Source organism: Camellia sinensis, chromosome 2 (genome assembly GCF_055761805.1).
Source record: "Camellia sinensis isolate YWXY chromosome 2, ASM5576180v1, whole genome shotgun sequence".
Lineage (NCBI taxonomy): Eukaryota > Viridiplantae > Streptophyta > Magnoliopsida > Ericales > Theaceae > Camellia > Camellia sinensis.
Genome location: NC_138962.1, coordinates 56,275,222 through 56,290,591, shown reverse-complemented (window position 1 = coordinate 56,290,591; position 15,370 = coordinate 56,275,222). Strand labels below are relative to the sequence as shown.

Genomic DNA, 15,370 nt, shown 5'->3' with positions numbered 1-15,370 from the left:
TTCCCACAAGAATTTGAAAAAATTCAAATAACCGACTTGACCCACACCTGCGCCCGGCTCGGTCGACTGGTCAAACGGCGGCGGCGACGGTTTGGACTAAGATTCACTTTGCCCATAACTTTTCATTTCTACAAACTTGGGGTGCCCCTTGGAGACCAACCCAAGTGTTGCCACCTAGAACTTATATACACACATTAGTTCTCTTAAGTTTCTAATGTGAGACAAGCCTTACAAGGAAACCAATATTTTATTCTTTTATTTGTCTTTTCACGAACTCGAAAATGACATTAACTTTCCATTCACTCATAAATGGTTTTGACGAACCGTCTTTACCGTGTGTCTTGTTATGTGGTAAGGAACACGTCACCTCTTCGGGCCCACCCCAAAAGATGTTTGGGACCTAATCAAATTTGGGCTCAAAGTTGGCATAAAATAAGCCTATAAAAACTAATTTTCCAACATATTCTTATTATCTGCATTACTTTTGGTTGTTTTAATATTACTAAAAGTCATTATAATTATGTCAAATGTGTAAAATTGAATGTATTTTTCTCACACATCTCAAGGGAGGTGAGTGTAAATGCTCCAGTGTGCAATGCACATCATATGTAATTTTACATAAAATTACGTAAATTTTTACAAAGTTACATAAGTGATTTCATAAAAATGTATAAGTTCAACACAAATTCGTATAAGTTGATAAAAACTTACGTGATTATATAAATTTATATTAAATTTACGCATTTTTATGAATTCGCTTATGTAAGTTTAAAAAAAAAAGTATCTAATTACATACCGGATAATTTTTTTTTCCTTCTTATATTTCAAGCTTTTTTCTTTCTAATATATTATTGTGTCCCTTGTTATGATCAAACTTACATAGACCATACATTCTCATAAGTCAACATCAAATGGGCCAACTGTCATAAATTAAAGGTGTGATGAGTGATGACAACTTACCCAAGTTGCATATTATTCGGTCAAAATCCTTTTACATAATTTTTTAATGATAAAAATATAATTTTAATGTATAAAGTCATTTAAAACAAATTTTCCATGCAACAAATATACAAAATTAACTTTTGAAATATGTTTCATATGATATTTTTATATTTCATAATCAATGCATGTGAAAAATCCATATTAAGAAATTTATTTTTTAAATCTTATATAATTAAAGTAAGTTCTAAACTTTATAATAACGTGATAATTATATTTTATTGATTTTGAATTATAATGACGTGTTTTAACTTTATCAGATAAAATATGTTATAAAATAAAAATGATCAAAATCTATAAATAAATAAAAAATACATATCTCCTACCTTTGTTTAATCCTACAATTTTTTCCCCATTCTCAAACTGTCTTTTAATAGTTAAACATTTTACAATTTTTTAACATTAAACCCTTGATTTCAAATTCACTTGTTTATACTTTTAATTTTTTTGTAATGCTTGATTTATTAATATAAAATAATTATTTCATTTATAATATATTTTTCATCAACTTTTGAGTAACCTAATCATGAGAATATTTTCCATTCAACTACATTTTAGTGAACATTGGAAGCTTATAGCAAATAAATAAATTTATCAAGTAATAACAAAGTGTTTGAGAAAGTGAAGACTTTTTTCAAACTGGGCAACCACACAGCAACACTCACGTCTAGTTCTAAGGCTTCATTTGGGATATACATTTGGGTTAAGATAGTTTTATAGGACAAAATAGGTTATTTTAGTTAAATAAAATAAAATGTCATATTCAATTCATAATTATTTTATTTTTTCTCTCACAAAAATTAAAAAATTTATCTCGAACAAAATTTTTTAATTCCAAGTTAAAGTAACCGAAAAATTAATCCACATCCCAAACGAACTATAGGAGCAACTGCTATATCTCATTTATTTTTCTCCCAAACTCTCAATGATTGTGGTAAATTATTTTGAAAAAAGAGAGAAGAAGAATTTAGAAAGAGTTGATTGATTTGTATTATTTGTCACATCATTAACGGATGAGGGTGGGAGGAGGGGAAGAAATTGGTGGATGAAACATTATTTTTGTTTTCCCCAATTTTTTCTTAAATTAAAACAATAAAAAAAATTAAAAACACACTTTTTTTTTGTAAGAAATATATTTAAAAATAATTTTGTTTGATATTTTTAAAAAATAAATTATTTTAAAAAATATATCTTAATTACAAAAAATGCACTACCACGACATTATAATCAAGTTTTTATTTTTATTTTCATTTCTTTGTTAGACAAATTATAATCACCTCCCTTGAGTTTTTGACAGTTATACTATAATTTAGAAAGTGTTTGGCATAATCTATATAAGTGTACTTATTTAGATCATATAATTTCTTTATTTTTCTGCATATCTTTTCATAAAAAGTCAAAAAGTATACTTGTTTAAATCATTTAAAATACCCCCTTAGTAACATTATAATCAATACTTGACATCATAAAATTCAGTTGTCTTAAAAAAATTGCAAATTACATCAACGGTCCTTATAATTTGAGATTTGTGTTACTTTGGTCTCTCGCATTTCAATTGTGATACATTTAACTCTAAATTTTAAATCTCATTTCAAATAAGGACAATTAGATACACCATTGCTCTATTTCAAGAGTAAAGTTGTCAATTTGATAAAATATAAACTAGTTTTACAAAAATAAATGTCAAAATTATTTTTGAATTTTTAAAAATTATTTATACCCACCAAAGATAAAATTATATAAAATGACAATTTTTTTTTACATTTTTATTTATTTTTATTTTTTTACTGAATTAACTTTTAGTATATGTTTGGATGATAATCATGTAATGGGTGATTGTTTTGTTGATTTTTTCATAGTTATCATGTAATAGATGGCTGTATTTGTTGTTAACAGATATTTTTGGATGATTATCATGTAATGGATAGTTATTAGATTTTTAATGTGTAATCAACATGTTTAATATATAAGGGGTAAATTACATTTACACCCCTGAGATTTGGGTTTAATACATATCACTCCTTGATGTTTCGAAAATTACACTAACCTCTGTCATTGTAATTATTTGAACAGAATGAAAATATTGAACTCATACACTCTCTCTTTTCTTACTTTGCTTTACTTCTTCTTCTTTTTCCCTTTTTTTTCCCCTTTCCTTTCCTTTCCTTTATTTACTTTTTCAATATAATTTTTTTATTAGGAGTTGTTACCTTTTATATAAGTAGGAGATTTGTAAAATGAGACTATTAATTACAATAGTGGAAATATAATTTCCAGAACATCAGGAGGTGAGATGTAATCAGACCAAACCTCAGGGGGTGTCAATGTAATTTACCCATATATAAAATAGCTTTAGTTTTAAGTTTTTTGATTTAATGGATTGGTTTAATAATAATATCAAAACTGTCGCTATATTTGACTTTTGAAAAAATAGAAACTAATTTAATGAAAATAAATATATAAAAAAATATTTTAACTAAGAAAGTTTCAACATTATTCATTAAAAAAAAATTACATTTTAAATAACATACAAGTTAACAAATACAAAATAAGTTGTATGACAACTTTGCCCTTAAAATGGACTGTTTGTAAAGAAAACATTTTTAATTATTCTTATTTGGAACAATATTCAAAATTTAATGTCAAATGTATCATAATTAAAAGTTAGGGACTAAAGTGACGTAAGTTTTTATATTTCTCATTTCGTTTCAATAATTGATATAATTTGTTTATCCAAAAAATAATTAATTAATATATTTTATTTTTAATTTACAAATAGTTATACAAACCAAACTAGAATCCCTTGCGTGCTAATCTAAGAGTATTTCCAACTCACTATGCATATAATATTTGTTAGTTAAAATGTCTAACATAATCACTATTTTAAACACCAATGTACTAGTCATATGATTACACATTTTAACTTAACTTATATTCACTAGTTATATGTATTTAGCTTTCAAGGGTTAGGCAAAATATATTTAATTTTTAGGATCATTTATCTCTATTTTTGTTCCAGATGTAGCATTCTATAAAATTAATAGTATTTGAATAAATAACTAAAATAAAGAATGATTGAAATAAAAATATGAAAAAGTTGATAGGTAAAATAAAATGTATATTTTATAGTAATATTTGGATATGTAAAACGCCTATTAACATTGGAGATGCTCTATGGCCTCGTTTGAAGACTAAACATTTTAGTAAAAAAATTAAAAAGTCACTATAAATTGTTATATTACTTTCTCTCTTTTGCACATCTTTTCATAAAAATTTATAAAATTACTAAAATAACATGTTGACAAAATAAATAAATAAATAAATAACAAACATAACCCTTAGTACAATTTTTATTTGGGTACACTCTTGAAATTTGCTTAAAGTATAAATTGCCTCATGTAGCTTAGAAAATTACAAATACTCCATTGCTATAATTTTTTATTTAACAAAATTAACTAAAAAAATAAAATTCATAATTTATTCTCCTATACAATAATAAAATTACCTAAATTATCAATTGAAATATATTTCTAATATCATTAAAAATTATTAATTGACTTAATGATGTATTAATAAAAGTAGTGATTTGTTATGAGTGAAACATAATTTCTAGAATCGCAAGAGTGATTCGTATTTTAATCAAATCTGAAAAGATATGTTTATAATTTACCATTTTTTATTTTAATAAAAATTACTAGGTAAAGAAGAATTAAAATGAGACATTAGGGCGTGGTGCAATAATCTAATAAGTATTAGTGAATGAAAAGTTAAGGCTCCGTTTGGTAAGCGTTTTGAATTATAATTCCACCCATTGATTTGAGTGTGTTGTTTGTTTTGAGTTTTCAAATCATAATTCTACACCTATTTCTCAAAACTCAATTCAAAACATAATCATTACTTTTCAAAACTCATAACCAAACACATAATTCAAAACTTTTTCCAAAACTCAATTCAAATCAATATTTTAATTTTTTAAATATTTTAAAAATATTTTAATTTTGTTAAGATTTTAAATATTTTAATATTTAAATATGTTACGATTTTTTTAATTTTTTAATTTTTTGAATATTTTTAAATATTTTAATTTCAAAATATTACGATTTTAATTTTTTAAATTTTAAAATATTTTATAAAAATAAATTCAAACTCTATTTTATAAAAATATTTTTAAATATTTTAATTTTGTTAAGATTTTAAATATTTTAATATTTAAATATGTTATGATTTTTTAATTTTTTAATTTTTTGAATATTTTTAAATATTTTAATTTCAATATATTACGATTTTAATTTTTTAAATTTTAAAATATTTTATAAATATAAATTCAAACTCTATTTTATAAAAATATTTTTAAATATTTTAATTTTTTTTGTTATGTATTTGGTTGCGATTTGAGTGTAGAATTGTGAAAGTAGTATGGAGTTTCGAATTATGTGTTTGGTTATGAGTTTTAAAAATAATTTCTTAATTGAGTTTTGTTTTATGTGTTTATTTACGATTTGAGCGTAGAGTTGTTTTTAAATTTAAAATATTAACATTTTAAATTATTTAAAATTTTTGAATATTTAAATTATTTAAATTTTTATGATTTAAATTTTTTGAATATTTATTTTAATTTTTTACTTATTAAATTTTTTAGATTATTTAAATTATTTAAATATTTATGATTTAAATTTTTTGAATATTTATTTTGAAAAAAAATTATTCCCTTTGTAGTATTTTCAATTAAAAAATTGATTACTGTTATTTTCTGTTAATAATAAATTTTTTTAATTAAATTTTAAAAATAGTTTGGTTATGAGCGTTGATCAGAATTTTCAATAATGTGAAAGTAGTGTGTTTTGTTATGAGTTATAACAATTTAAATTAAGTTTTGAAATTTTTTTTCAAAACTCATAACCAAACAAATTTTTTTACTTCACATGTCAAATCAAATTTTCAAAACTTAATTCTACACTCAATTCAAAATTCAATTCAACACTCTATTCAAAAATCATAGCCAAACAAATTTTCTACACTCAAATCTAATTTTATACCTCGCAAACTCAAAATACAACTCATACTCCCAAATTATATTTACAAAACTCTAGCAAACGTAACCTAAATATTCAAATGGATGAACAGCGACCGATCATTTAATTATAATATAATCATATCAACATATTAACACTATCTTAAAAAAATAAAAATAATAAAAATCAAAATGAGTCGGAGAACAGTCCTAATTTCGGTAAACCTATTAAAACCCACGATTTACTCTTTGTCTCTCTTTCTCTCTCGTCTTCTCCTTCGTCTCTCTCGCCGTCCCTCTCTCTCTCTCTCTCTCTCTCTCTCTCTCTCTCTCCTCTGATCCAAAGCTCCCAAAGCATCAAACCACCAGCTCCAGCTGTGCGCTCCACCAACCCTCTCTCTCTCTCTCTCTCTCTGCAGCACCCAACAGATCTTCAAATCTCTCTCTCTCTCTCTCTCTCTCTCTCTCTCTCTACACATACACATGATTCAGTGGTTACATCGATTGCTGAGTTGAACATGAGAGTGACACAGTAGTGAAATGACCTCTGAGAACTAGGGCTTCTTCTTTTTTTATCCAGTAGTTATGGCGACCACTCACAGCTGGAGGGACTCCTACAAGGGCATGTCCTCCGACAATATTAAGGGCTTGGTCTTGGCCTTGTCTTCTAGCGTCTTCATCGGTGCGAGCTTCATTGTTAAGAAAAAGGGCCTCAAGAAGGCCGGTGCTTCTGGGATTAGGGCAGGTACTTGGACTTCTTTTGACTTTCAATTTTTTTTTGTTTTTTGGAATTTAGATTAATACGTAATTCATTTATTTTGATCAAATATAGAATTGCCCTAGTATTTGGGTTTGTTTTCGTAGTTCAATGAACTAATCTTGCGGATTTGGATGTTTAAGTTTGCTTTGAATCCGCAGTGTCGTTGTAAATTGTTGGAATTTTGGGTTGCTGAATCCATTGTGTTGTGTTTGTTTAATTGTTGTTATTTTATTTGCAATCAAGATGTGTTCCAGCACAGATCAAGTGATTATGGGAAAATTATTGAACTTTGCAGCGCGAGGGTGTACAACATATGGGAATTTGGATATGTATGGGTTGATAAATGATTATGCTTTGATTGAGTAAATTGGGAAATTGACCTGATCTGATTCTGAACTGATCCACTTTCTGGAAATTTGGGCACCAATGGTCAATTCAATGACCAATCCAATTATGCTCGTGAGAATTTTGATGCAAACGGCTCATTGAATTTAAATATTTGTTTCCAAGAATTTTATATTCATAATGCCGCCCCTATTTGCTTTCTCTGGCGTGCTCTCATGTTTGAGGATTTGGATTTTGAAACTCTCAACTCCAGGAATTAAGTTTGCAATCATTTTGTGGCCTTTTTTAAGTTGCTTTGTATTTCCCATGTAGAAATGGTTTATATGTTTGTTGCATTTACTACAGATATTATGTACCTTCCATTTATGTTTCCCCTACTTCCCAGCTATTTTTGTGGGCATCTTAATGCATCGGCAAAATGCAACTAAAAGGTACCCCCAAGTTAGTCCCCATTTGATGGGGGGCAGGGTCTATGTGGGCCAGTCGATTGGATAAAGACCCAACTCTTGACAATATATACACAAATTCGCTGTGCAAAGCAACTGTAAAAAAAAAAATTCCAAATTTGAATGTGTATATATTGAGCAGTGGATGAAAGAAGAGGTGCATTTGTATCTACACAAATGCGGAATTTACTGTCCCTCACATGCGTGCTTAGCTGATTAATGTAATGAACGACATTCACTTGCATATTTTTTGTCCCTTTGTATGCACAGTATTTTGTACATGTGTTGGCTTACCCTTTCCAGAACTTTCGTGCATCATGCATTTGGCGTATGCAACCATGATTGTTTTTTTGCATACCTTTGTATGATTTGTTATAGGCGAGTAATCTTCTCATTAAAACATATTGACTATTTTGACAGGTGTTGGAGGTTTCTCATACCTATATGAGCCGCTATGGTGGGTGGGCATGATAACAAGTGAGTTTTATCTAATTATGTTTAATTTCTATTTGTTATCAATTTCAGATTTTTTTTATGGAAGTTTTGTTTCCATGACTTTTCTCCATAATGGACTGTAAAAATGGTGTTTATGATTGGTTTTATTTTTCTTTTTACAAATAAGTGTATGACTTCATGTGTATTTTTTAATTGATCACAGTTTAGATATATTATGAGACATAGCAGAAGTAAGTTCATAGCCGACCCCATTTGATGGGACTTAAGGCTTGGCTTGGTTTGGTTTGATTTGGTTTGGTTTGGTTTAGTAGAAGTTCATATGTCTGCATTGCAAAACATGAAATAATCACGTCAATTTTTTTTTTTGAAATAATCACTTCACTTGATGGATTAGAATTACTACTGATGATTGATGATGAAGATATATGAAAAATTGCACAGTAACCATGCATGCCTACATTAGAAGTAAGTTCATATGTCTGCATTGCAGAACATGAAATAATCACGTCACTTGCTGGATTAGAATTATGTCTGATTGATGATGATGATATATGAAATATTGCACATTAACATGCATGTTTGTTAACAACTCCTCATGAAAGGGAATGTGCGATGAATATAAGAAGTTCAAGGAAGAGTAAATTCAAATAAGTGGCGATGTTTGAAAATTGGCGCGATTTCAAAGAAAAAAGTGATAGGAACCATTCATAATCATGTTTCTAGTATTATTAGAGTCTTATTTTATTATTAGTTTATATTTTCTAACATTTTTATGTCACGGGTATTTTGGTAAATTTCATATTTGCTGATATGGGTTCTAGGAGTCGCCTTATGGGTCAAGTTATTTAATTTAGTTTTATTTATATTTCTTATTTAGTTTTAAATTGGTTTTAGAAGTCAAAGATATTTTAGTAGTTTTCTTTTTTGGTTATAGTTGGTTTAGGAAGTCTCAAGTCTATATGAAGTCATCTAATGCTTCTAATTCAATAAAGTTGATAACCAAACCAAACGAAGCCTTAAGTCCCATCAAATGGGGTCGGCTACATGAATCCTTCTTCTCCACGCGGCCCTATCAAAGGCCATTTCATTAGTCAAATTAAGTAGATTCATATCACTATTTATAACGCTAGTCAACGTTAATCTAGGCCTACCCCGTCCCCTAACACTTCCATCTACCGTTACAGCATCGCATCTCTTCACTACTGCCTCTGTTGGTCTCCGTTGAATATAACCAAACCATCTCAAACGATTCTCTCTCAACTTATCTTCTATCGGTGCTACTCCTACCCATTCCCGAATACACTCATTCCTAATCCTGTCCTGTCTAGTCTTACCACACATCCACCTTAGCATCCTCATCTCAGCCACACTCATCTTATCTACATGTTGTTTCTTAGTTGCCCAACACTCCGTCCCATACAACATAGCTGGTCTAATAGCCGTTCTATAAAACTTACCTTTTAGTCTAGTGGGTATTCGTTTATCGCACAATACCCCAGACGCACTTCTCCACTTACACCATCCCGCCTTAATTCAATAAAGTTGATATTTTATAAAAATTTGAGACCTTTGAAACTTCTTTATGGATTATGTGATGCAATCAAATCTTAGGTGATGCTTACGGAATCTATGTGCGATGCCTAGACCTCTCTTCTTCTCCTCCTTTCCCTCTTTTTGTTTTCTGCACTTTTAAGTTTTAACAGCCCAAAATACTGTTTACCATACTGTTCACAGTCTTTTAAAAGTGCACTTTTCAACCTCAAAATCCTATCCAATCATCCCCAAAGCAAGCCTAATCCCTTCCCCTACCTATATGCCTTTAATTTATCCCGTAAAACCCTAAAGTACACACTGTTTAGGCCGTCAAATAGCCTCTGTTTCGCAAATCCACTAATTGTCAATGTGGTTTGCTGTATGCCAAGTCTATTAAAAACCCTCTCATGGAAAGAAAAAGAAAATTTAGTGACAAAGTTGGAGAACTGTGGAATTCAATGGAGTGAGAGCCAAATGGCCTCTGATAAGATATCTCCATACTATCTTAATAGGATGATTTAAGATCCAATTCTTTGGTGACCTTCCTTTATTAATTTTGAATTTCAAAGAAGTTATATATAAATCTCTTTAGAAGAGGCATTGTAATTGTAACAAAGCCCAATTGAAAGAGACATGGAAGTTAATTATAGACTAGAGTCATATGAGTCCAAAGCTGTCAACTTGCTAAGCTGATTGTTTGAGAATGTTGAAGTATTTAATTTGAATGTATATTGAAGTACATAGTTTAGGATGTTATTTGGTGGCTATTTGGCACTCCCATTTGTTCCCAAACTAGAGATGATCAAACTGGGCATTTCAAGATATCAGGCTAACCTCATTGTTTATTATGATTTCAACTAGTTATAGTTAGTCATTTTATACTCCATAACCTTCCTTTCTTCCAAGCAGCTTGAAATTTGGCAAGCATGGTGTGAAAGGGAAAATGTAACCCAGAAGTAGGATTGCCTGAATGTGGGTCCCAACAAAATTATTTAGGAGATGTAAGAATAAAAAATTCAGACTTGGTGTACATCGATGATAGCTAGTTTAGTTTGAGTGCATTTTATTTGAAGCTTTGTGGGTTACTATTTGTTGACAGAATTATCTGTTTTTCTAGATTCTTACATCTGTAGAAAAGGAAAAATCTTGTTAAAATCATCAAATGAATAGAGTAGGCAAATATTGTATAAAGGTTAAAGGAATAGTTACTCTTCTCTTCAAATTTTAAAAGTTCGGCAGAACTGTAATAATTGTTTATTTCCTTAAACTTCTAATACTAAATATTGCACCTTGAACATGTCGTTCATTATTTCATAAATCCAATTGTGTCTGGTCTGCCATTGGATATTAGAACTTCTAATGTAATTTGAAGCTCCTTTTATATTACCTTTCATAGACTTATCCAACTCCCAAGAGGAACTGACAAGTTATTTTTTTCTCTCTTCATTTTCCCTTTTTCAATTCTTCCACTTGATAATAAGGAGAAGGAAATGATACAAACCTCTGGCTCCGTCACGAGTTCTAAAAATGTGATTTTTTCATAAAAAAAATTTAGTCCTTATTGTTGAATAGCTTGATATACATCGTTGGACCCATTCTAACAACTTAAGCTTTTGGAATTAGTGGTGATCTAATCTGACATAGTATCAGAGCTTAGGTCGGGGGAGGTATTGGGTACAAGTCTCTTCATTTTCATTTGTTCGCCATTTGCATTCTTTTGTATCTCCTTTGCATTCTTTTTTCTTTCCATGTATGGGTGTTTGCATTCTGTACATGCATGATGGGGCTGCATGTGAGGGAGGTTGTTAAATAGCTTAATATACATTTTTATGCCTATTTCCTAACAACATAAGCTTTTGAGACTTGTGGTGATCTCACACTTACTACCCTGCCACGCAAGTTGCATGTAGTGCATAGCTTTTACTAAAAATGTGAGTTAACATATGCTCATTTTTGTAACAGTGATTGTTGGAGAAATTGCTAATTTTGCAGCTTACGCATTTGCACCAGCTATTCTGGTTACTCCTCTTGGTGCGCTCAGCATTATTATCAGGCATGACAGCATGTTGCGCAACATTTTTAACTTTGATTCTTTGGTTTGACTGCTAAAGACCTTGTTGTATTGCAGTGCGGTACTTGCTCATATCATTTTAAAGGAGAAGTTACATATTTTTGGGATTCTTGGTTGTGCTCTCTGTGTCGTGGGTTCTATCACAATTGTCCTACATGCTCCTCCAGAACGTGGGATTGAATCTGTGAAGGAAGTGTGGGATCTTGCTACTGAGCCAGGTCAATTTTTGCTCTTAGTACTGGGTTTTTGCTAATCTATAACATTTGTCTATCTCTTTACCTGTTTCTATTGTTTTCATGCTTACTCTTGTGTTTAATTTTTAAAATTAATAACAAGCTGGATTTAAATTCCACTTTTCTTCTTATTAGGTTTTCTCCTTTATGCGGCTCTGGTGGTAACAGCTGTCTTTGTACTTATATTTCACTATATCCCACAATATGGTCAGACACATATAATGGTCTACATTGGAGTTTGTTCTCTAGTTGGTTCTTTGTCGGTATGTAATGGCATTTTGTAGTTGGAGTCTCCTTCGTTCTCTATTTCTTGTTTTAGTTCCCTATATATTAATTATTCTAAAGGATATTGTGTGACAGGTCATGAGTGTCAAAGCACTAGGAATTGCCTTGAAGCTAACATTATCAGGAACGAACCAACTCATATATCCCCAAACATGGGCTTTCACTATTGTAGTCATTACTTGTATACTTACCCAAATGAATTATTTAAATAAGGTAATGAGTTTTTCTATTGTGTTTTCTATCGTTGACATTTTCAGTCATTCTCTGCATAGTTGCTGTTTATACTTGCTTTCTGATTTACTGTGTTATGGTTATTAGCAGATACTGTATTTCAAGATAAATTAATTCATATTTTGCAATTCCTTCTCTGCTAATTAGCCATTTGTCAAGCTTCTAAAACTGACTGTTCGTTTCGTTTTGTTATTTAAGTCTATGAGACGAGTCGATTCAGGTTTTCAGTATTTCTTGAGCTGCAATGATACCAACAATCAACTATAGGTGGACTGCAGTAGATCCAATCCCTCATAAGCATCTGTGGAAATGGCATGCTCTCACAGAAAATAATCTAGGATTGCCTCTTTCGCTGTTAATGGAACAGTTTCCTTATTGTGGGAAATTTATGTTTTTTTACCTGATTGGTTTGTCCTATATAAATGACTTGCAGCTGGTGAACCAACTGTTTTTGCAGTTCAATAATCAAACATTATTTAACCACGTGCTCATGTCATTAGTTGGGGATACTTCATTTAGTGGTTATATATTTGCTTATTCATAGGTTTTACTGGTATTACTGTTTAGATGTGTGTTCAATTATCTCAGAAATGTGTTAACTGCAAAATACTGAAATTAAGAGTGGAAACTCCATGTATGTTTTTACCACTTTATTTTCTACTACATGGATTGGATTACTGAAGGAGATTTGTTGCAATGATATGTGGGGAGATATGACCCATTTTCATTTTCTGCATCTTTGGACTTGTGTTCTCTTTTGAATACACCTAAATTTTTTGCCCGAATTAATTAAAATAGTAACTCAATGAACTGAATGAGAATGCCTGCCTCAGTTGCTTTGACACAGGTAGCAAGTTTAGAAAGTGATCAGATTCAATAAATTTTCACTGTCATGATAGATAGCAGGATTATTATTATTATTATTTTTTTGGATAAATAGCAGGATTATTATTATTATTATTTTGAATATTTGCTATTATTTGTTAGCTCCCTTGTTTACCCCTTTACGAATTGTTTCCGTTTATTGCTTTACTTTGAGTGCAGGCCCTTGACACGTTCAACACAGCTGTTGTATCTCCAATATACTATGTTATGTTTACATCTCTAACCATTTTGGCTAGTGTGATCATGTTTAAGGTAATTCTTTTGAAGATGAAAATAGTTAAAAACATTCTTCCTTGAGAATATGTATCATATAAGAACTGTAATATACTTTTCTGCAAACAACTTCCCTGCTTCTCTCTCCCTCTCCCTCTCATTAGTAATCCATGAGAGCCTTGTTGGTTGTTGTCATATATAATCTATGTTCATATTGATTGACTCCCTGATCTCCGATTTATCATATGATATGAACGACCCTACTGTTCTCTGAAGAAGTTGAGAAGAGAAATTTGTTTGACTTACATAAATGTGAAAACAAAAATTTAAGGTCTTGTGCACCCATGTAATTGGTAAGAAAACATTCTATCAAAAAAGCTTATGTGAAGAATATTATTCATCATAGGGGAAAACTATTTGAATTTTTGGTACATGCCTCCTATTGAATTGTGGACCATTGGCTAACTAACTTTAAAAAATAGAAAATATGAAAGGGGTAAGGTGCTCGTAGAAACTACAGGTTTTAGATTTTGCACACATCTCCATGATTTGTTAAGAGTTAATCTTGTGTAAGATTTCCAAAAGCAAGGATGTATTTAATTAAAATTTTCTTAGAATGAGATTGGCTATGTACTTTGATACTGATTCATATTAGATCACATGGACTAAATTGTAATGGGTCGAGGACACCCTAACATAGTAAAAGAAGATGGAAATAAAGAGCATAAAGGAAACAAAATGGAGTGAGGCTGTTATATATACATGTATCTATATATTTTGTGGAAGTAATTCTTGATCATCAACTTGATCTATTTTCCATTCGATTTATGTTGAGGTCAAAGTTGGTAACACGCATTTTGATAGTGTTGCTCATGATATAAAGATTGATTGTGTTGTGTATATAGGATTGGGATAGGCAGAATCCAGCCCAGATTGTAACGGAAATGTGTGGGTTTGTGACAATCCTGTCAGGGACCTTTCTTCTTCACAAAACGAAGGACATGGTTGATGGTAATGGTAAGGATCGTTTACCTTATCTTTTATGTTCTTTATATAATTTTGTTATGTTGACACCCACCGAAGACCAATGGGTGCCTGAGAGACTGGTGTCACCAGTTTTCAATTATATTTTGCGACTAAAATTTAAATTTTCTATGATTTCCTGCACACTGGATGATACCCATTGTCAAATCGTATGCAGGTTTGTGCACATCTTCATCCATGCGACTTCCCAAGCACATGGATGAGGAGGATGGTTACGAACAGGAAGGCATTCCTCTCAAGCATCAGGACTCATTGAGATTGCCGTAACACATTCTCACTCTTCCCTCAAACTCATAAGCTTCTTTGGGAAGGGGATCTCTTGGTATGTCAACTTGTATTTTATAAGCATTCGATCCAACCTATGTGTTCATTGTGGGATACAGTAGGAGAAGAAGAAAGGGGAGAGGTTTTTAATTTGTTTTTGCTTTTCCCATTTTGGACCCCTTCCCTTCGAATACAAGAGACAGAAATTACAAATGTAATATTGGGCCTGTTGGTTAAATGTAAAATGAATTTTTCCCTTCATTTTTGCAGAGAATTATCAGAGACACCTGAGTACATCATTAATTTGCCATCCTTTTCACAATGCAAAATAAAGTTTTAACTGAAAATGAAGTCTCTACCATGACTTTCCCAGAGATGTACAGTATATTCAACTTCTAAGTACACAAGAATTGCAAATTGCTTATTAGCATGCCATTATCATATGTGCGGAATTAGGCAAAATAATTATCCTGTTGTCAATGAACATCTAAATTTTAGGTCAATCATAAAAAGTTCAAAATGTAAGTGGTTTCCAATTCATTTGAACTCAGAAAGATGTAAATCATCAGTCCCAAGTGCAAAAGAATACACTGT

At 30.5% G+C, this 15,370-nt stretch overlaps 1 protein-coding gene across 1 annotated transcript; it reads left to right on the top strand.

Moving 5' to 3' along the window:
• Positions 1-6,204: 6,204 nt before the first annotated feature.
• On the top strand, positions 6,205-15,037 carry LOC114289392 (putative magnesium transporter NIPA4). The gene is made up of 9 exons (XM_028233116.2): positions 6,205-6,755; positions 7,982-8,038; positions 11,513-11,603; positions 11,679-11,839; positions 11,990-12,117; positions 12,215-12,352; positions 13,415-13,507; positions 14,374-14,485; positions 14,670-15,037. The coding sequence occupies exons 1-9, from the start codon at positions 6,596-6,598 to the stop codon at positions 14,777-14,779; spliced, it is 1,050 nt and encodes a 349-aa protein (XP_028088917.1). The 5' UTR covers positions 6,205-6,595; the 3' UTR covers positions 14,780-15,037.
• The last annotated feature ends 333 nt before the right edge of the window (positions 15,038-15,370 follow it).

Excerpts from the sequence above, each read along its gene's own strand:
- LOC114289392 (XM_028233116.2), top strand. The coding sequence starts at position 6,596 with ATGGCGACCACTCACAGCTGGAGGGACTCCTACAAGGGCATGTCCTCC. Across the intron at positions 11,604-11,678 it reads GCGCTCAGCATTATTATCAG|TGCGGTACTTGCTCATATCA; the intron begins GCATGACAGCAT and ends GTTGTATTGCAG. Across the intron at positions 11,840-11,989 it reads GGATCTTGCTACTGAGCCAG|GTTTTCTCCTTTATGCGGCT; the intron begins GTCAATTTTTGC and ends TCTTCTTATTAG.